At 42.1% G+C, this 21426-nt stretch overlaps 1 protein-coding gene across 1 annotated transcript in view; it reads left to right on the top strand.

Moving 5' to 3' along the window:
- Positions 1-815: 815 nt before the first annotated feature.
- aff2 (AF4/FMR2 family, member 2) overlaps positions 816-21426 on the top strand; it is a 134863-nt gene continuing 114252 nt past the window's right edge. The window contains exon 1 of the mRNA XM_070836869.1: positions 816-868. Within this exon, the coding sequence (XP_070692970.1) occupies positions 816-868 (53 nt within the window). The remainder of the gene's footprint in view (positions 869-21426) is intronic.

Raw genomic sequence — 21426 nt, 5'->3', positions numbered from 1 at the left:
GTATTATCTCGCTCCCCTGACCAAGTCTGTCTCTGCGCCACAGCTCTGTGTGTATGCCTGTTTTAGTCTACCTCACAACTTGGGGACTCCAAAATGCTAATGTGAGGCCGTCCTGGCCATCAAAACAAAGAACAGAGAGGCTTTAAAACACTCACAGAGGAAGTGTGACTTCATTCGCTGCTCAGGACACCATTACTCCGCCATATCTTTACATAGAAAACAGTGTTTAAAGCCACAACGGGGACCCTTTAATGGAAGAAATAATCCTCAGTGATTGAGTGCACTTCCATACTTGAAGGGTATGATTAGATCACCTTTTATAGACCGTAGGATGGAAGATTCTCAAGCATCTCTCTCTCTTGTGTGTGCGTGTTTACTGTCACACCTTTAAAAAGACATTTCAATCATTTTGCAGAGCTGCTGCAGAGTAACTGTGAGACATTACTTGTAATTTTTTGGTGGTGAGGCAAGGTTTAGTTTCTGAGAAACCTCTACTTGTTGTGAAGGGAAATGTTTTGCAGTGAATATGTCAGTGTGCCTTCCTCACCGTGTGTGTGTGTGTGTGTGCTCCCTCTCCCTCTCTCCCTCCCTCCCTCCCTCCCTGTGCCTCCCTCCACCTCTGCCTGCCTGTCAGCTCGCCTCGACCACGTAGCAGCTTCCTGGCAGCGGCAGCCGCTTGTGTGTGCTCTCCCTCTGTGCCTGACACACACTCAGTATCAGCAGCCCATGTAGAACCACGTAGCACCAGCTTTGGATTTTAACCACCAGCAGCAGCAGCAGAAGCAGCGGCAGCAGCTGCAGCAGCCGAGGCGCCAATGGATCTCTTTGAATTCGACTTTTTCAGAGACTGGGAGCTTGAACAACCATGGTAAGTCCTGTGCTCACTGCTTTATTATCTCCTCTGGGGTTTTTTATTTTTATTTTTTATGTGTCTGTCTGTGTGTGTGTGTGTGTGTGTGTGTGTTTACTGTGAGAGCCCGTGCAGAGGGATGAACGGACATGACGGAATCAGGGGGTTACACTGCGTTGTTTTCTGTCTTTTTGGGGGGGATGGAGATGCAGCCAAAGTGAAACCGTGCAAACCGTCTTTCTTTGTCACCGTGAAGCTGCCGTTGTTGCTTGAGACGTAGCCTGCACACACACACACACACACACACACGCTCACACGCAGCAGCAGCGCCGGCTTCCACTGTCTCACTGCGATATTAAGGAATGTTTGATTTGCATGTGGGACCGCGCCGGTCCGTGTGACAGAGCGGTGACACGGTGGATGGAGGGAGACATCAGACAATGTGATCTAATCCTGTACACCCCCCCCCCCCTCCCATCTCTCTCTCTCTCTCCCTCCATGTGACACAACACTCAAGTTTGGTAGTTTGATGGAGATCTGATCCTCTTGTGTTGGTAAACAGAGTTCCTGCTCCACCTTGGGGTGGGGGGGGTGAAGCAGTGAAGTTGGGTTGGAGTGTGTTAGGATGTCACTGGACCCTCGGTGTTGCGTGTGTGTGTGTGAGCTGTGCACCTTTGTGTCCAAGCATTGTGCTCTAATTATGTCTAATCATAATTGCTTGAATGAATGAGAAGCACTGAGTGACCCTGCTGTCATCTGCAGGCTAATACAGAGTTTAGTGGAGCTGATCCCCCTAAATTTACCAGCAACTGTTCCGATAATCCTTGGATTGCCTTTTTTAAGGAAAAGAACCAAAGGCACTCCAGTTCCTGCTTCCTTTCAGCCTTTCTCTGTCCAGTGAATGAATATTTGCACATTAGGCAGGACAGAACGACACAGGACCCCTGAAGACGTCACCGTGGCTTCTCGGAACACGTGATGGACGTTTTCTGACATTTTATCGACTAAGTGATTAATCCATTATTAGAGGAAAAAAAAAAAGAAAAGAACTGACAGATAAGTCTGTGACAGAGCTGGACAGATGGATCGTCCAGGCTCACTGCAGATATATGTGTATCAGTGCATCTGTTAAGTAACAGGTTTGAGGTCATCTAGCAACAGTCTCCTCTTTAGTTTGACCACCAGAGAGCACTGACAAGTAGTTTTGGACACTGTAAAATGTTCTCTCACTGCATAGCTTGGTCACAATAAGAAGAAGAAAAAAAAAAAAAGAATTGATAATTGAGGATTGTGTTACATTACAGTCCTCGGGGAAGTGGTTTTATCCGCAGCAGAGCACATAAGAACCAAGAGTCACGTAGGAACAAGTGCTGTTTGAGGCTTTTAAGCTCGGGCAGGACGAAAGATGCTGGAGGTTTGAAAGACAACTGAGAGGCTGAAGGAAGTTCGATGTAACGCTGATTCTCAGAGTGATGCGGAATTAATCACGGCGTTGATTCATGCAGAAATTAGACATTTGAAAAGAAATGAAGGGGCTACCAGCAGGGTACCCTGGTTATACTGGCCTGCTCCCAGTCTGCAGGCTACAGCGCCGACTGCATTTATACGGCCCTTTTATCCGGAGCCCTTTACAATTTCACCTCTAATTCACTCATTTACCGCCACCCATGAAATGAGTGGATGACCCGCTCTACCTGCTGAGCTGTAGCCACTCCGCCGTATATACGAGTGTGATATAAGGGGATGGGGAGTAAGTCTGTGCGTGCTCCTTCTGGATGAATAAAAATGGAAAAGCCTTTGCAATTTAACATGATGAAAACATTATAGACACGGAGCATGCTGGGTCGGTATTGTGCTGGATGTATTTTGGGGCATGTTGTCTCAGAGCAGTAAGTGTAATACAGCTGTTCAAATGCTTAGCTGGCTCTGGTATCAGCTCTGCCTTCAGTATGCATGAATGTGGTAGAAGATGAAGTCCATGCGTCCTTTGGAAATCCTTCTGGATTCATAGAATTAAAAAAATCCACGTGTCAACATGTTAAAAACATCATCAGACACGTTTCACTAGAGGGCCTACATGCTGGATAAATGTTGCACTGAATGTATTTTTGGGTTGTTTCTCATAAAGCTAAAATAGTACAAACTGTAGGAGGCAGAGTATACAGTCTACAGTATAACAGCCTCTCTAGTTCAGCTTTGTATTATTGTGGGAGCACAAGAACTTGGCAACCGTGTTGCCGTTTTGAGTCCGTATTCCAGCAGGGAGACTGTGAGCGGGGAAAGTGACACACACCGCTGTCCCTCAGCAGCCACCATGGAAGGGCCCCGGAGCAAGGTACTTAACCCCCCGCTGCTGGAGTGGAGCCACTCAGGGCTCAACAGCAAGCTCAGGGTGTCTACACATGTAACCCTCCCCCTGCCACCACTCCATCACGCCGCTGTCATCATTTGGCACGGAGGAACGCTTTATTACAGAAAAGGAAACGCAGTAAGAAAGAAACAGCTGATTAAAAGCAACAAGGAGCAGAGCTGCGGATGGGTGGTGACCTGGTTTGGGCTAATTGTTGGGTTAGGAATGAAAGCTAGAAGACTCTCACATGTTTGGATGCTCGTGGTCGTGCCATGGGCATAATAGAGCAACGCCTGGACTCATGCTTGTTGTCAATATTTGGTGTAGATTAGATATGCTCAGCTGGCGTAAACACCTGAGAACGAGAGCTCTGACAATTTCACTCAGCACAACGTGTTTATGTAGGAGTGGACCACGGGAGGATATGTACCTCATCGTTAATATTTCAGGAATTTTCTCACGCTGTCCGTACTGTTGGACTACTGCTAGTGTTTTAGGTCAGTGGTTCCCAACCTGAGGGTCAAGACAAATCTGATTAATGGAATAGGAAAGAATGACAAAATACTGTAGACTTTTGCCTGTAACAGCTAGTAAACTGAAACAGTCAGTCCCTCTTTGGTTTAACTGCTCACTGTCACTATGGATTGATCTTTCTTAACCCCATAAAATGCCAGAACATTATAAAAATTAGAATTTCAGAGTGGCAACATTGGATCAATGTGTTTAATTTAATTGGATTTAATTTGCTGGTCAAGCAAAAAGCAGATGTTTTCATCAATTTTTTTTTGTTTGTATTTGTTTGTTTAATTGTTTCGTATTTGCTAAGTGGCAGCAAGTGCCACACCAAAAAAGCTTTAGAGAAGAGGCCGTCTGAAAATGAGTGATGTTATCCCCATTGTGAGGCCACAAAGACAGATTTCTAAATGAGAGACTGTCGGAAAGTAGAATGTAGCCAGAGCAGGATCGTCTGTAAATATTAACACTTTTGCTTTCTTAACGCGGTCACCTTGTACTGATTTTCAAACCCTTAAGTCGGTCGTAGACACACAACACAATCGTGTCAAGTTTTTCTTCAAGGAAGCATGATGAAGTGTGTTTGGTTGGGCACATGGCGCTGCTGCTCCTAACCAGAGTCTGACCTTAGCCAGAATGCTTTGATGTCGCTGACGTCTCAGTGCTCATAAATGTTCAAATGAACTCGACTGTCTATGATTAGAAGTCGGTGAACACCTCCTCAGAAGAAAACCAGAATGGAGTGAGAGTTATTTTCAAATGGACCTATTTTTTCTCAAATTGCACAATGGATTTTACAGGCATAAGAGCTGACACACACCTTCAATTGAAACCATGAAAATCAGTCAGATTGGAGTTAAAAGTCTGTCACTCGCCATTGATATGCGGCTCCGGTCTGACAGTGGATTTTCCCTTTAAGGGAGAAAAACGAGAGAGAAAACAATCTCGAAGCTCCCCACGCCTTTGTTAAATCTGAACGAATCCAACACTGTAGGTCTCCTCCTCCTCCTCCTGAAGAAATACCCTTTCATCTCCTCTCCTCTTTGTTGCTCTTTCTCCCTCCTCCTCCTCCTCCCATCTCGCTCGCTCCTTGTTTCATTCTCTCGCTCGGAGATCTGAGGGCTTTGTATAATTGTAACAGGGCTTGCATTGAATGTTGCGTACTCCTCGTTGTAATTGCCCATCATGTAGCCGGCTAATCATGGCAGTGGAATCTGGGGGAGATCGCTTTGAATGTTAATTGACACTGATGGTGATTGGTTGAACCATTTAGGTAGTTAATTACGGAATTGATTACACATCGTCAGCGTGGAATTGTAAGATTCCAGCTGCGCGTTTTGGAGCTTAAAAGTTCACATCTGTGTGAAGACATCCTGACTATTATTGCTGTTGTTATCATTGTAAGTGGATCTACTTGGATCATTAAATTTTTGGAATGATTTTTGTTTTTACGCTGCTTTAAAATGGATCCAAAGTGTTGCAGTCACAGTCAAACTGCTGTTTCCAGACCATAAAAAGCTCACAAGTGGGGAAGACGGGACCTGCAGGAGAAGGTGGCGACAGAGTCAATTTATCGTCAATGCATTCAGTGTTCAGTCTCACAGTCCAATATTCAATCTGCCCGTCAATCCGCCCAAGCTCTCAATCAGGTCAGTCACACGTGTGAGCTCAATACGCACAAAATCATTCATCACACTGAAATTTCCATCCTCGCTGTGTGATGGGCCCGGGCTTGCCAAGCCAGCTCCACTTGATGATACTTCACACCAACATCATCAGCAGCTCAGAGGCTGTGAAAGGAAGCTGTGTCTCATCCCAAACTGCCACGGATCCACAAACAAATGTTGAAAAAAGTGACAGTAGATAGCACAGAAGGAAGCTTTCTAACTGGAAGAAATCCTCTCTTACCCATACTGGTGGGATAATTATCCCTCAGGGCTGCACAAAGGAAGCTCTGTCAGCAGGTGTGAACCAGAGTGAAGAAGCTGAGAAAAGCAGTCAGATCACCTGGAGTCCATCTGGGAGGAAGCAGTCACCATCTGGGGTTCATGAGAAGAAAACGATACATCAATTTTCAATTTTACTTTTAGCTTTATTGTTGTCAAAGTATGCACAACACAAAAACGGTTCTACCCAGCATCACAAGGTTACAGAATATACAGGTCCAATGGGAAAACTATTTCATATTTTTCACTCACCTTTTAAAAAGGCAGTGACAGAAAAAAAACCAAAACCAAGTGATCCTTGGTGACAAATCAAGAGTAATGAGGGTAATTAAGAGTAATTAGGAGTAGGGCTACAAATAACAGTTATTTTCATTATTGATTGATCAATCTTTCTTTTTTTTATGACACAGTGAATCATAAAAAGTCAGAAAATGATTTGAAAGACAAGCTTAAGAATTTCCCAGAGCCCTCAATGACATCTTTAACAACCCAAAACAAAGGATTTTTCCAATTTCTATGTACACTATTTGGCCAAAAGTCATTTTTCAGCCACAACCATTCCTAACAGAGATAAGATAAGATAAGATAATCCTTTATTTGTCCCACGATGGGTAAATCCAATACAAAGCCATGAAAGTTTGGTAGAGGAGGGTTATGGTCTGTGTTTTAGGCTTTCGGCTGGGCCCACTTAATTCAAGTGACGGGTCTTCTTAATGCTGCAGGATACAAAGACATCGTAGCCAATTGGCACTTTGGTCAACTTTGTGGCAACAATTTGGAAAAGGCTCAGTTCCAGCATGACTGTGCCCCGGTGCACAAAGCCAGATCCATGAGGACAAGGTTAGATAAGTCTGATGTGGAGGAACTGGTTTGGCCTGCACACAGTTGTGACCGCAACCGCACTGGAAATCTTTGGAAGTAATCAGAACACCGGTTGGGAGCCAGGCCCCATCGTCCAACATCAGTGCCTGAGCTCATAAATTCTCTTTTGGCCGAATGGGCACAATTTCCCACAGAAACACAAAAATACAAAATCTTGTGGAAAGCCTTTCCAGAAGAATGGCAGCTGCTATAGCTGCTAAGGGGGCTCCAGTTCATGTTAACCCTTTACACTAACGTCGGGTGATTTTCACCCACGCAATTGTGGTCACATGATTTTCATTGCATTGCAGTCATTATTTATTTTTTAAGGAATTTTTCGTAAACGATTCCCTAATTTTTCACTAATTTTAGAGCCTTTTTATAGGGTCCCCCCATGATACCTTGTATTTTTTTTGGTTTTATGAGACGTTGTATAGGGGAAAATAAAAGAAGAGTACTTCAGTTTGCCATGTATTGTTGTACTTTAGTATATTTTGATGAAAAGTATTGTTTTATCGGGTAAAATATACCCGACGTTAGTGATGGTGTTACTGACTGTCAGGTTAGTGTTCTAGGGTTAATGCCCATGGTTTTAGAATGGCATGTTCACACTCATAAAGGTGTGATGGTCAGTGTCCACTGACTTTTGGCCAAGGCAGCAACTGCTTATGGAACCAGAGAATCCAGAGAATGTTTGACTTTTTTGCTTGATAAATAAATTGATGATGAATCAATTATTAAAATTACCGATTCATTTTCTCATGGGCTAATGGATAAATTGACTAATAGTTTCAGCACTACTATGGAGGAACCCAGCTGTATTGACAGCCCAGTCTACTTATTGGCCACTAGGGACAGTGCAATCAGTTGTAACACATGTAAACACATGCTATCATGTTAAAAAGAGAAAGGCAAAGATGTTGCTAACAGTGGCTGTTTAACACATCCAGGTAGTGCACAGTGGGTTTTTAAAGCTCTCCTGCTGCAGATGAAAACGACTCTGATGAGAGCTGTGGGACTGAACCAAAACAATAAAGTCGCTGGTCGTAAAACCGAAACGATGAGCTGAAAGATGCCAAAACGCTCCAAAGCACTGAAGGAAACTGCAGAGGCTGGTGAGAATTCTCTGTAAGTTTGTCACTACAACATTACACACAGTCATTTAATCCATTGCTAATATAAAAACATTGATTGGAGCAGCTTTAAGAAAGTCTTTCCAGATTTTCAAAAACTGTCCAGTTTCATGTGGATTTGATGTATTCCAGAGTATTTATTCAACTGTGTGCCAAAGAGTAATTGCGAGAACTTGCCAGTGATCCACTGCAGACTTAGACTGGATGTAATATTATACAGATGTGTCTCTCCAGTTGTTTATACATTTTAACAAAGAGATTTAAGTAATCTTCCAATCAAGTGAAATTCTTTTCTCGGTTTCTTTTAAGATTTAGATCCAGTATCACTGCAACATGACGCACGGCCGCACACGAGTACCACATCTGTGTGATGTGTTAGAATTAAAAAAAAAAAAAAAGGTCTTCGATACCTCCAGAGATGTGAAGGAGGATTGCTCTAATATGATTACATACAGTTATTCTTCCAGATATCTTTTTTATCAAAACACCAGAAGTAAAATAAGTGAAACAGTGCTGTCAGTCATCAGAGCAGTGGAAGAGATAATAAAAGGCCTCAGTTTGGGGAAACACATTAAGGGAGATGGAGCCTTTGAGCTGACAATCCACTTATATTATCGCATCACAAAATGTCCAAATACCTTTATCCTCCATTCTAAAAAGTCATTTTTTGATAATTATGGTCTAAAAATTGGTTGTTGCTGTTGAGGTCACCTGGTAAAACTTTATTATTTATTAAATTTAGACCCCTGTCTATGGAGTGTTTGCACTTGTTCCATATAAAGAGCTACGCCATCTGTTCAGTTCCTTAAGTGTCTTCTAAGAAAATAAAATGTCAACCATCTGGATGGAACATTTATCTTTATCAGCGAAGTGTTGTGCGGTTCCCCTCCTCCTACCTTCAGTGCAAGCATGCAGCTGGCCTGTATGAGAGCACATTTTTGACACCAAAAGCAGGGGAAAAGGAAATATTGACATCCCCTAAAGATGAGAAGAAATGAGGGATTGTAGATTGAGTTTCATGAAACCTTTTTATCAAAGTCACTGCTACGCTCGTCTGGTCCACGAGCTTTACTCTTCTTTATGTTTTGTACAGCTTCATCAATAGTAATGGAAGCTTCTGTTCCATAGAAGACGATGGCAGATCTAATCCAACAAAGAAGGTCTCAATTAACTTTAGAAGTGTTGTTCTTTTGTTGCAGAGGAAAATAGATGAGTGGAAAGGGAACTGAAAATATGAGCTATTTCTTCATTTTAGATAGAAGTGTTGCCATCCTGAGCTAATTCAGCTATCTTTAAGTACTAAAAATCGACCTTTTTTCAAAGCTTTTGTCTCATATCTCCCTAGTTTATCACCACATTAAAAGATAAAGCGAAGAAAGAGCCGAGACATTTCTCCAGCAGATGCACAACCTTGTGTAAGTGATAATAAACAGCATTCCAAAGTAGCAATGTAAAAGTGCAACTGTAGCTCTTAGCTGACATATTATGATATACAATGACAACATTTTCCACGTACAAAGCTTGAGCTCACGGCGAGTCGTGGAAAATCCATTCAACTGGGCAATTATATAATAATACAATAGAACAGATCCGACCCTCATCTAAACTAAAGGCTCAAGTAAAATTTAATCAGAGAAACAAACATTAACTGTTACAATATTATACCTCAGGCAGGGGTTTGATCCATGGCCAAGTCATACACTAATTCCCACCAGTATGCAAACAAACTCATATTGAAGAATAAACTGTTTAAGACGTATTGAGTGTCCGAAATGCCCCAGAAACAATGCAGCCTGCCATCTGTCTAGTCCAGGATTTCAATTCTGCGACTTCTTCCGAGGTGTTGAAGGTCTCGGAGGCTACATCAGCCATAATTTGCACCTCAGCAGGTTATAATAACGCATATGTTCTGTTGTATGCTACCTTCCCAGAACACCAACTTCACCTTGTCAAGTGTTAGTCGGAGAAATGATGAAATCTAATTATCACCGGCCGAGGACACTGACTGGGAACTGATGTAGCTGCAGGGGGGATTTACCTGGGATGTAACCTCATTTAGAACCCTGGTAACCATCTCTGAAAGAACGTGGACCGTCCGCCCCCTTTGCTCTCTCAGGAATCCCCATAACTTCAATATGACATCATCTGTAGTCTGTCAAAGTCTTTGGAAATACTTCATTATTAGCGACATTCTGGCTAGTGTTGGCTGAGGATATCACAGGTTTTTCCTACGCAAGTTTTGAGACTATAATTACTGTGATCTCCTTGTAAGTTGGATCATGTCACAGATAATTAACCTAAAGGCCACAGGGCTCTGTAAAGTGCAGTGTGACTGTTTGCTAGAACTCCTTCTTTATTAACTTATTAATAACTCAGGTGAGGATTTAGTTAATCAATAATTCAGTATTTCATAAATCTTGATACTACATTAGTAATGCCTTTAAAAAGATTAAAGAAATAACCACATTTCAAGCAAATAAGAAACCATGAGGACAAAAACACAAATTCACACACAGCAAATTACTGTGACAAACATCAGATGATAAGACCCAACAGGCACTCAGTGGCTCGATGAGGTGAAATAAAAAGTCACTTGTGAGTGCAGCTGAAGTACTTAAACTGAGGTATGTCTCTGTGAGCCGAGATATCTTTATTAAAAACGACAGACAGAATAGAAGATCGAGCGCTCCTCGCATCAAAAGCTGTTTAAAAAGCTGTGGTGAGGTATTATTTTGTCTTGGTTGTGTGGAAAAATCCAAGCGCCTTGTCAATAGATGTAACTAAAAGCCTCGTAACTACTAATTAAACTATAAAGCAGGACAGCGAACATAACTGCACCGGATCTCCCCCGTGGGATCAGATCACCAAGCTTCTGTTGTAGCTGCTGTTCTAATATTGGCAGACTTTCCCACCTTTTAATACTCATATTTGTCTGTGTAGTTATTGCTCCTGAGTCCTTTTTTTTTTTTTTAAGATTACTTTTGGGGTAGTTTTCTTTATCAGAGAATACACAGAGGAGAGATAAGAGGAGCGGGAGCTGCTGTAGAGTTTTTGAATTGCGCTGAAACCCACAACAGTGGGAGAAAGTCAACACTAATGTGAGAATTGCTAGAAATTGTAATATCCATCAGATATGTACTGTATCAGCATACAGTAGCAGGAATGTGTGGTTTTTCAGTGATATTTTTATTTATTTAGTAATGACTGTGTGTATGTAGTAAACAATTTGCCTCAGATAACATCCGTTCATTTTCTGTGAGGCCTGAATTAGGAATGGGTCAGATTAGTTCAAGAAGAGCTTGCTTGAAATTACATTCCCTAATTTGTTGTTAAAACTAATTAAGAATTAGTTTAATTAGTTAATCACGTATTGGCTTGAAGTAGTGTTGCTTAATTTGTTGTGAAATTGTAATTAGTAATTAGTCAATGAGGTAGAGTGTTTGCTCTGTAACACTAATTCAGACAGCATGTCTGTCAGGGTGATGCTAACTCATTATGATGTGATTCTGATGTTGTTGACCAGCACAGATTTACCGCCGCTGCTACTCTTCCCACTACTGGTGAGAAGAAAAAAGCTCTGTGATCCGAACAAGTAGAGTGATTATGATCACTGCAGCCGTCTTTACCAGCATCTTTCAGAGACACTGTGAACCGCTGTACCTTATTAAAAAACAAAATTCAATCGCATAATAAAAGTCGTGACTGGGCAAGGCATATCAGCAGGAGTGTGTGTGTGTGTGTGTGTGTGTGTGTGTGTGTGTGTGTGTGTGTGTGTGTGTGTGTGTGTGTGTGTGTGTGTGTGTGTGTGTGTGTGTGTGTGGGTGTGTGTGTGTGTGTGTGTGTGTGTGTGCTGGAGGGTTTAGAGAAAGAGCACGAGAGAGCGAGAGACTTGGCAGTCAACACCAGGTAGCTTCTGCCCTCGTGCCCTCAAGATACAAAGACAATACACACACGCGCACACACACTCACACTCACACACACACACACACACACACACACACACACACACACACACTGGGTCCCGAGGTTGGCAGAGCCATCTGCCAAGAGGAGCATGGTGCTGAGGAATGATAACACATGCACGCACACACACACACACACACACACACACACACACGCCCTGCCTTGAACCCCCGGTGCTCTAGTAGTTCTCTCCCCTCTGCTGTAGTTGGCAGTTGATATTGCTGATACCTACTTTGTGAGTGTATAAACGTGCGTTTGTGTGTGCGTTAGTATTTTACGGTGGCAGTAAGCCCACTGAATTCTTGCTTCTCACAGACATATTGGAAACCTGTCTTAGCTGTCTCTTAGCCGGTCCATTTTGTCCAACATGATTATGGTGAAAACAACAAGGTGTTGTGATGTTTCCTGCACAGGTCCACTTAAATAAACCCCACACTTCTCCTCCTGCCATAATTCTTATATGACTGATAAATGCATGAACGGGTTCAGGTAACATAGGTGTAGCTACCACTGTTGTTCTTATCTCTGGTAATGTAGCAACCTATGGATGCAACCTATGGAAACCTAGATGGACAGACCTGGAGACACCCTGAGGGGTAATATCCTTAATTATAAAAACTCTATTAATGGTAATTCACTAATTCACTCATTAACATTTTATCCATACCTTCAAAATCTAAATAAGCACATAGATTGTGTAGATATCGGTTGATGTTAATTAAAATTTGCACAATTACATGGTTACCATGATCAGTTTGTGGGGAAAACGGAAGAGAAAGACGCCCAAATGAAGCTGCTGCTGGCTGGTTTCTATCTTCAGAATCTTTAGCACAGAACAGTAGCAGCTGTGTGTGGTGCTTTTGAAATATTCAAGTCAACAGGTAACACCAAGCAGTTTAATGGGAACAATTTGCTCCCATCAGCCAATCAGAAACCCGTTTACATGAATCCCAGCGGGGCTTTAGGGCTCTTAGTGTGTGTGTGTGTGTGTGTGTGTGTGTGTGTCACTGCGGCACATTTGGGAGAAACACAGACGGACAGCTAGAGCTAGTTAGCCTCACAGTGCAGTAGATTAAACACTGAATTTAAGATTAAACAGAAATAATAAAGCTGGATTTGAAAGCTCGGATGCTGTACCGGTGGAAGTGAGAGCGAGACAGAGACGGAGAGGGCTAATGACGTAGCTTTTGTAGCTGAGGCCAATTTACTGTGAGGTTTCAAAAGGTCATCTCCTACATGGAGGCCTGTCTGTGACAAATTACATTATTTACACCGGGTAGAAAGAGGCAGCGAGACCCAGAGAAACGCAGGGAGTCAAAGAGGGAGGGAGGGAGACAGTGTGTGTTTGACTGTAATTGGTCTACAGTGTTAACACGAGAACCCTGAAGACATTTGCTAACACGTTGCCTAATGATACTCTTATCAAAGCACAACACCTGCATTTTGACATGGGACTGCTCTGTCCTACTTGCCATAAAGAGATGTTTTAGCGCACCATTTTGATGTTTTAATTTCGGAGCACAGGTAGGAGTGGACTCTGCAAAGTCAGCCGCGTCAGCTTGCCGCTGCGGGGACATTAAATTACCAATTCCAAAAGGAAAATTCACTATTTCTGGCAATTATCTGCAGCGCTTTTTGCATAAATAACTGGCTCTTTCACTGATTTCTACGACACAGCAGCTTTTCAACCGGCTGCCAGTTTCTCAAAGCTGCATTACTTACTGCGGTAAACATTGTTTGGTGTTTCCCATCGGTTTGTCTGAATTAGCACGAGCAGCGTGACTGGACAGGCAAAAGAAAACAACGCCACATACAGAAGCTCGAACTCCACAGACAGAAAAACTGGGGGAAAAGGCGTCACACACACACACGCATTTTGATTGACAAGTGAACTCCGGAAAGTGCAGTGCAGAAGCTGTTTGATTGACAGGTGATCCATGGGAAGTGCCAAAGATAGAGAACTCACACAATACCCTGAAATTTGTGAGATTGCTGCAACACCTACAGTACTGTACACTACATTGTACTTTTATATAGTGCAACGTGATTTGGTGATGTATAACGCTATACTGCATAATGGTAAATGTGTTTGTTTCATTATTTTCACTACATTAACCAAAGTACGACTACCAAGTGGTGAGATGAAGACATTTCAGTGGTTCCTATTTGTCCTGAAGCAGAGGACCCGGTTCCCCAAAGAGCAGCTTAGCGTGTGCGTATCCCCTGGGCTATCCAGAGAAGGGAAGAGCCAAAGGGATTAGTGCTTAAATGGTCTGGGACTTGGGAATGAACAGAAATATTAATATTTAGATTTAACTTCTACAAGGAAATGTCTTAAATGAATAAAGCATAATATTTGATTAACGCCCCACAGTTAAGTCCACAAAAATGTACTCTTTTAAAAACAACTCTTTATCGAGTGGCAACATAGTGTACTGGTAGGACATGTTAATGTTAATGTTAATCTTCAAAGGTAGCCTCGTATCATCAGTGGATTTTTCCTTTTCGGTTGGCTGTCTCCAAAGTCGTTTATTCAAAATGATATTTAAAATAATTCTAGATATTAAACAGTGACTAAATTGGGGCTCTTGACACATGAAGCTGATGATAGCGCTAGCTGGAATCTAGCTAGCTTAACAATGTTTTCCGAGTCTTGCTAGCTGGTTAGCATAGAACCGTAGAAAACGTATGTGATGTTCAAATACGTCTAACTGGCTGGCAGACTGCTCATTTAATACATTTCAGCTCTCAAAAAAGCTAAATATTAGACTCAGCTGGACGGAATAAAATATTCAGGGTGCGTTACCCGTCTGGACGTTAGCTTCTTTGTTAGCAAAGATGTCAACTTAGCGTTTCAAAGGCCGTTCAACTGCCAACAATCATTTCTGACTTTATGGCATCACTACTTGCGCGTTGTTCACCGCAGTCAATAAATATAAGGGGCAGTCACATGTTACTCGATGCTCAAAGTTTATTATCTAAAGGATCTCGGTCGTCTTTTTCTCCTCGGCTGCTCCTCTGTGTCCTCTGTCTCTGTTGCTCCCCTCCAGGACATTTATTGCCTCTTTATCAACTAATTCATAATTATCCAGTGTCTCCCTCTGCCTTCCTCTTCAGCGTCCCCCCCCGTTCCCCTCTCTGTTAACCTTTTCCTATCTCTCTCACCCCTCTTCCTCTCCTCACCTCTCCCCCGCCTTCCTTTAGAGGCCTGCTAATACATTTGTTATCAACCTGCTCCCTAATTAACATGCCCCCTCTCTGTCTGAGTCCCTCCTATCTCTATTACTCTGTCGAGATGTCTTCTTCACTCCCTCCCATTTCATTCGGACTATTTCTGCATCGTCTCTTTCTGTCTTTCTCTCTCCCCCACCCCCCCTTTTTTTTTTTGAATAGATGAATTTAAGGACGGTTCCTCACCTTCACTTCTGAGGCTCTATTATCTACAGGCAGACCATTTGTCTGTCTGAAAGCCAGCAGGACTCAGAGATCTATTTTCTGCGTGAAAGTGTGTGAGCTGTTGTACCTGGATCTCTCTTAGCAAGTGTCTCGCAGTATGTCTGTCTTTGTGTCTTTGTGTGTGTGTGTGTGTGTGTGTGTGTGTGTGTGTGTGTGTGTGTGTGTGTACCAGCCTAAGCTGTGGTCTTAGTGGCGGAGTCCTTGGCTGGCTTCATCCTCGTCTGTGTGATATCCATTAGCGTTCTCTTTAAATGTTGACCTATAACATCTCCTCAGCGGTAATGCTCTTAAGTTCTCGTGTCTACTCTTGGAAAGAGAAAAAAAATCTCATTTGTTATGTACATTTGACATTAGGAAAACATGGACCGTTTGTTACGGGGGAATTATTTTTACACGCATCCAAATATATGCCCCCACTCCCCAAACCTGCCCACATTCAGTCTACACCTACAAGCACGCCCACACACACACACATTAGTATTAGTATTAAATAGCATTAATAGAACATTAGTATTAATTTAATCTGTTTATCACCTTATTTGTCATGTATGCAGGCTCCATCCCATGCAGAATCTGAACAGTCCTGTCAGAGAGCTGTGACACTGTAGTGTTTAGTCTACTAAACTGTGTAACCCTGTGCCTGCATGGGTCTATTCACTCACCAAAGTACAGTGAATGCGTTCTAAAAAACAATAGAACAACGGAGTAATAGTGCAAACTAATTATTATCACGAGTTGATGTTGACCGTCTGTCAGCGGAGGCGCGGCGAAACAAAAATCCAGGGTCGTCCTGCGCAAATTGTTAAACCTGGCTCAAATTTTGCAGCAATCCACTGTGATGTCATCTGTCAAGTTGCAGTAGAAAAGCGTTTTATCCCTAAATATGAAAGAGTGTGTCTGGATTTTATAAACCTTCTGCAATACAGAATATGCCTGTTTCAGAAAGGAAAACCTATGGCCTGCACTGTCTGGCCCCCACATATAGTTTGCTAACAGAAAGTAGTGTAGAACTTGAGGGTTGTACAGCGGCTTAAGGAACAACTGTGAATGGTGCCTTTCAGTGAAATGAATTCGTAATGGTAAGAAAAAGAACTACTAGTACTCTTTTTCCTCCATTCTTTGTTTTTTAGTGAGGACCGGCCTTTTTTTAAATTTTTTTTTTTTAGATATCATTCTAGACAAACAGGTGTATTCTCCATAATTGTGTGTAATCCTGAGTACACCACTGCTAAGCACAGTAGGAAAGAAAAAACAAAAACCTTAGTTGAGCCTCATTAACCTGTAGATAGATGGCAGTGGTTTGGTGAGGACAGCTGTAAGCCTTCACTCTGCCCATACAGCTAGTGGAGAAAATGGCTAACAGGGAGCTCAATCAATACACTAAGTGTGTGTGTGTGTGTGTGTGTGTGTGTGTGTGTGAGTCTGGCTCGTGTGTGTGAGCATTTGCATTATGTGTGTCTGTGCATGCGCATCTGTAACGGCGCACAGGCTGTCTAAATGTGTATCGATCCCGAGGTGTTGTTTTGTGTATCTGATGGTCCGCTGTGTTTGAGTTTCATTAAGTTTGTCTCGCGCACACAAATGATGACAGATGAAGTCAACTGAAGCATGATTCATCAGTGTGATTTTTAAAAGTAGTCTCTTGACATTTTTCACCTCTCGGGAATTAGGCCTGATGCATGGTGGGTAGTGTGTAAAGAATTCCTTATTCCCAGTTTGAGCTTCAAGAATTCACACACTCTCTCTCTCTCTCTCTCTCTCTCTATCACACACACACGCACGTAGGATGAGGAGAGACGGGTCTGTGTCAACACTTGTACATACATTGAAGGCTTGTATTCGACAGGGATTCAATTGCTTTATCCTTAACACACACAAACACACACACACGACATAGCACACATACTCACTGGACACATACACATATTTGTGCGCTCAGTTGGTCCCACTGTTTGTATTTACTGTTGTCTAGAATCCCTCATCTCTCCACTGGGGTTTTCTTTAGTTTGTCCTTTAGATCATCTCTCTGATGTGTGCTCGTCATGATCTCCCTCTCATGTAGCTTGCAGTCTGATTTTCACTAGATGACGGGAGAAGAAAGATATTTTAAAAGCTTCTGCATGTTTCCTTCCTCCTCTTGATTAATAATTAAAAATCATTTGTCTTAGTCTCCTGAGATGAGTTTGATCTTGATGAAATACTTTAAGAGTAACTGAAATATGCTGTGGTGTTAACAGATGTATTAACACATCTAAAAATGACAGGATCAGAGAAGGAACAGACAACAGCTGGTGTCCACAGTGAGGCCCCCGACCTGTGACAAGGGTGTCAGGTAGACTTTGCTTCGATTTAAGGGGCCAAACATACTGGCCAGCACTGGCATAGAGTAATCCTATGAAAATGTTAAGCTAAGGGACTGTACAAAATTTGTTGGGGTGGGGAGGGGGGCTGAATCGCAGTGTCAGAGCGAGACCCCAACCATTGCCAATGATATCTTCCTCCTTCTCCTGACTAAGAGGAAACACCCTACCCAAATTTAGAAGAACATATATAGCAATACAGAATTAGTACAATTCAATTAATACAATTCTTTTCACTTTAAAAGTGCGCGAAGACTTTAAAATGGTGTACCCCTGTGTAAACCTTAGTGTGGAATAATTTTGGCATTGCCAACACAATATAGAACATAAATCTGGGAAGAGAAACAGTCAGACCATCATGCCTCTGCCCCGTGGTCATTTTCATACAGTCCCTAAACAGTTCTTGTGTATTAATTAGCTATGGATCAATAATCTTTTCCACTAAATTCTGAGATGTTAGAACAATGATAACTAACACCATTAAAAATTAGTCACATTAATAGAGCGGTGGTTTTGGGCTCCGAGTGTTATTTTTAGCGCCACCATTAGGCAAATAGGAGCACCATTTGTTTTGAAGCATTTGCACATCATTAGATATGTAGTTATACACAAGTTTCCAGGCTCCCAGGGGGGGGGACTGTGAAACAGCTGAGCTGGAGGAGAATAATAAGGATAATAAACCTGAGCAAAAACAATCGAATTCCAGACCCTGCGGGGCTTGAACCTCAAAAGAAAGAAAGAAACCAGGTCAAATTGCTAATGCTACTGTAAATAACAACACATAAACACAAAGCCTAACATACATACCACCTCCCACAAGCTCTCACACAACACACATAATTCTCACCATCCCTGTATACGGCGTTAATTCGCTCCATTCTTTTCCACTCTTTGTCCTCCTTGTTACTTTTCATTTCTATGTCTTATTCTTTTTCCTCTCAGGTTTTCTCCTTCTATCGCTCGTGTTCTCTCAGTATAATCACCATGTTATCAGAGTAAATCCTTCAGACTGAAGTCTCTTTGCTTCACAGGGATTTGTAATATTTTCCTCATTTATTTTATGATATCATGCTTTAGTTATTTTAGTCAGAGATAATGTTCGACTTTCCTATTTCTGGAGACTAAAAGGAGATCTCTTGAACGTTACACGGTGCTGTGCAGAGACTCCAGCTGTAATTACTTTCTGAAGCCTCTTTTCTTTATCACCTTGGTGAATTTTCACAAGTTGTTAGCGAACCCTGAAAAGTCAGAAAGCCCCTTACTTTGAGATAGTGTGACACGTATGGTTTTACTTATGAACAGCGTGATTTCGTGCAGTCGATGCTTCGGTGGCGATGTGTGGATTGTGCGTTTTCAGCGTTCCTGCTGTTTGTTGCTGAGGAAAGAAACCGAGTTGTGAATGCTTCAATTTCAACAAAATGGCCATCAGTCCCACTTTGTCTTCTCTGATTCCACTTAAACCCCATCAGTGAGAGAAACTGCGACCCGTGGCTGGTTCCTTGAAAAGGCCAGGGCTGTTGTTTAGCAGCTGCCAGATTCACCGCTGCTTTGTAGCCTTTCAGCGACCTTTGAGATGTGTGGGATACTTGCAACTCGCCTGCTCACTTGTCGACGGGCTTGTCGAGGAGTAAAGATATTTCCACTGATCGTCTCTTGTCGTCTCAGATAGGTAACATTTTGTGGCAATACTCAGTATCTTAGAAGGTAATTTAACTCATGAATTGAAAGTAATGACACTATGTCTAAAATCAGCTTTGTCCTGCTTCTGTCGAAGGCTTTGAGGATTTTTTCCTTATCTGAACGGAGGGTCTAAGGGCCCAGAGCGCTGTATGTCGTATGTAATGCGAATGTGAATGTTTCCACAGTAATGGAGAAACAGCTACCATGGCTCTGTCCAAAGGTAAAAAAGAATCCACTTACCACCACGTTAAAAACTGAGATACAACATGATCATTAGCGAATCTCAAAAGTGCTACCGTTATTTTTGGACAGCGCCAAGCTAGCGGTTTCCCCCTGCTTCCAGTGATTATGCTAAGCTAAGCTAATGGTCTTCTGGCTGTAGCTTCATATCATGAGACGATTATCAATCCTCTCATCCGACTTTCAGCAAGTAAGCGAATAAACACATTTATGAAAATACTGAATTGTTCTTTTAAGATTAAGATCCTTCCTTAATAGTATGGATCATTTCGACTGACTCCGTCATGTCGGAGGGGTTGCGCTGACTGGAGGACGTCCAACGCGTAATAGCAGGACAATGTCTGTCTAATGTATTGACAAAGTGATCTTTCAGCCCGACTCCACTCTGGAGTCTGGAGCCGGCTGTGTGTCAGTGTGTAACGCCACATCACCAGCCAGCCTGTGCCTGCGAAAGGATAACAACTGAAAACAGATTCCAGGTCCCGTCTGACGTTTTCACACTGACAGAACACAAAGTCCTTGTCTGTCTGAATCTGTTGAAGAACGAGGCTTCTCAAAACATCATATCCCCGGTGTGGCGACCAGGTACGTGGGTGGCCTTGATGGTCTGCCATGCAGGAAGAACTGACCTAGAAAACAACGGCTGTCCTGTCAGGCCCTTTCCTGAAGCCCCCGGGTACAGCTCAGACAGACAGACAGACAAAGGAAGAAAAAGGAAGAAAGAATGAATGTTTACTCCTCTGAGATTCATCATTTAAAGCTTTGATGAAATGAACCACATATCTAAGTTGGCGTGTTTTTACCTCAGCTCATATTCACAGTTCATTCACATCTTCAAAGCTAATTACTTTTTCAAGTTTTTTTTTCAAAAATGTCTTTCTGCTACTCAAAGTCTTCTGTTGTTCGAGTCAATGAAAACCATTTTGAGCCTTGTGCTGAGGTTACTGAGGCACTTTTCTTTTCTAAATCTGGATTGCATGGCGAAAGTCTGAACTCAGAAAGATTGTACAACAGATTTATATAGTTTTATTTTTCCCACACAGTGCCGCACATACACGGCATTGCTACTGTACTTGTGCAGCTCTCAGTAGTATCACTTTTCAGTTAAAGGGGTTTTAGTCGGTCTTTATTATAACAGCGCATCTCTATGCATGGTGGTTTGCTTGTATGAGCTAATGGACGGCTGTAAAAGTCTTCGCAGATGAGCAGGATTCTGTTGAATGGGCGCAGACACAAAAGGTGGTATACAGTGGCTCTCTTTCGACAGGATCAGACGCCATGACATCAGACCAGAATGGGCCCGACTGCACACGTAGGGGGTCGGGAAACAAAAAAGAGAATCAGGAGCCACAATTATAGGTATCTGGGACATGCTGACAAAAATACTAGTTACAGATTAGATTTGCTGCCTCCGGTGAATGTTTGAAAGTGGGGAAAAATTTGATATTAAATCTGAAATCATCTGTTCAAATTCTACATTCTTGGAGTAGCCACAATAGGCAATAACCTTCTACTTGAATAAGAGTCAGAATCAAGTTTATTGGCAAGTAAGTTTTCACATTACCAGGAATTTACTTTGGTATATTGTTGCACAATCAAGCCAACATGAATATAAAAATATTAAAAAAAAGAGATATTTACAATATGGAATATGGGAAAAATAAAACAATAAAAAATGTACACTATATCTGTTTTTTAAAATGAACTTTGAGAGGTGTTCCTAAAATACACCACTGTGCAAAGTTCCGCTTTAGTGAATAATCATGACACCAAACCAAGAAGAAATCTGTGGAAACACTTTTGATTCAACACTGTATCATTGATAAAGGTTAGACAGTTTGTTAACTGTAAAAAACACAGTTTAATTTAAGTAAAGTTCAAGTAAGGCAGGAGACGCACCATGAATATACAGAATTTATTCATTTTACAAGTTTAGAATATGGCTCATTGGGTGGGGTTTGAACTAATTACATGTTATTTCAAATTGGTTTGAAATATCTCTTGCCTAGTTAAACAGCTACTATGGTGGGTGAACATGGCGAAACAAACAAGGAATGATTTCGTTGCCAGCTGA

The sequence above is a fragment of the Pempheris klunzingeri genome, chromosome 9 (assembly GCF_042242105.1).
Source record: "Pempheris klunzingeri isolate RE-2024b chromosome 9, fPemKlu1.hap1, whole genome shotgun sequence".
NCBI lineage: Eukaryota > Metazoa > Chordata > Actinopteri > Acropomatiformes > Pempheridae > Pempheris > Pempheris klunzingeri.
The sequence above is the reverse complement of the archived record's forward strand: the minus strand, read 5'-3'. Positions and strand labels throughout refer to the sequence as shown.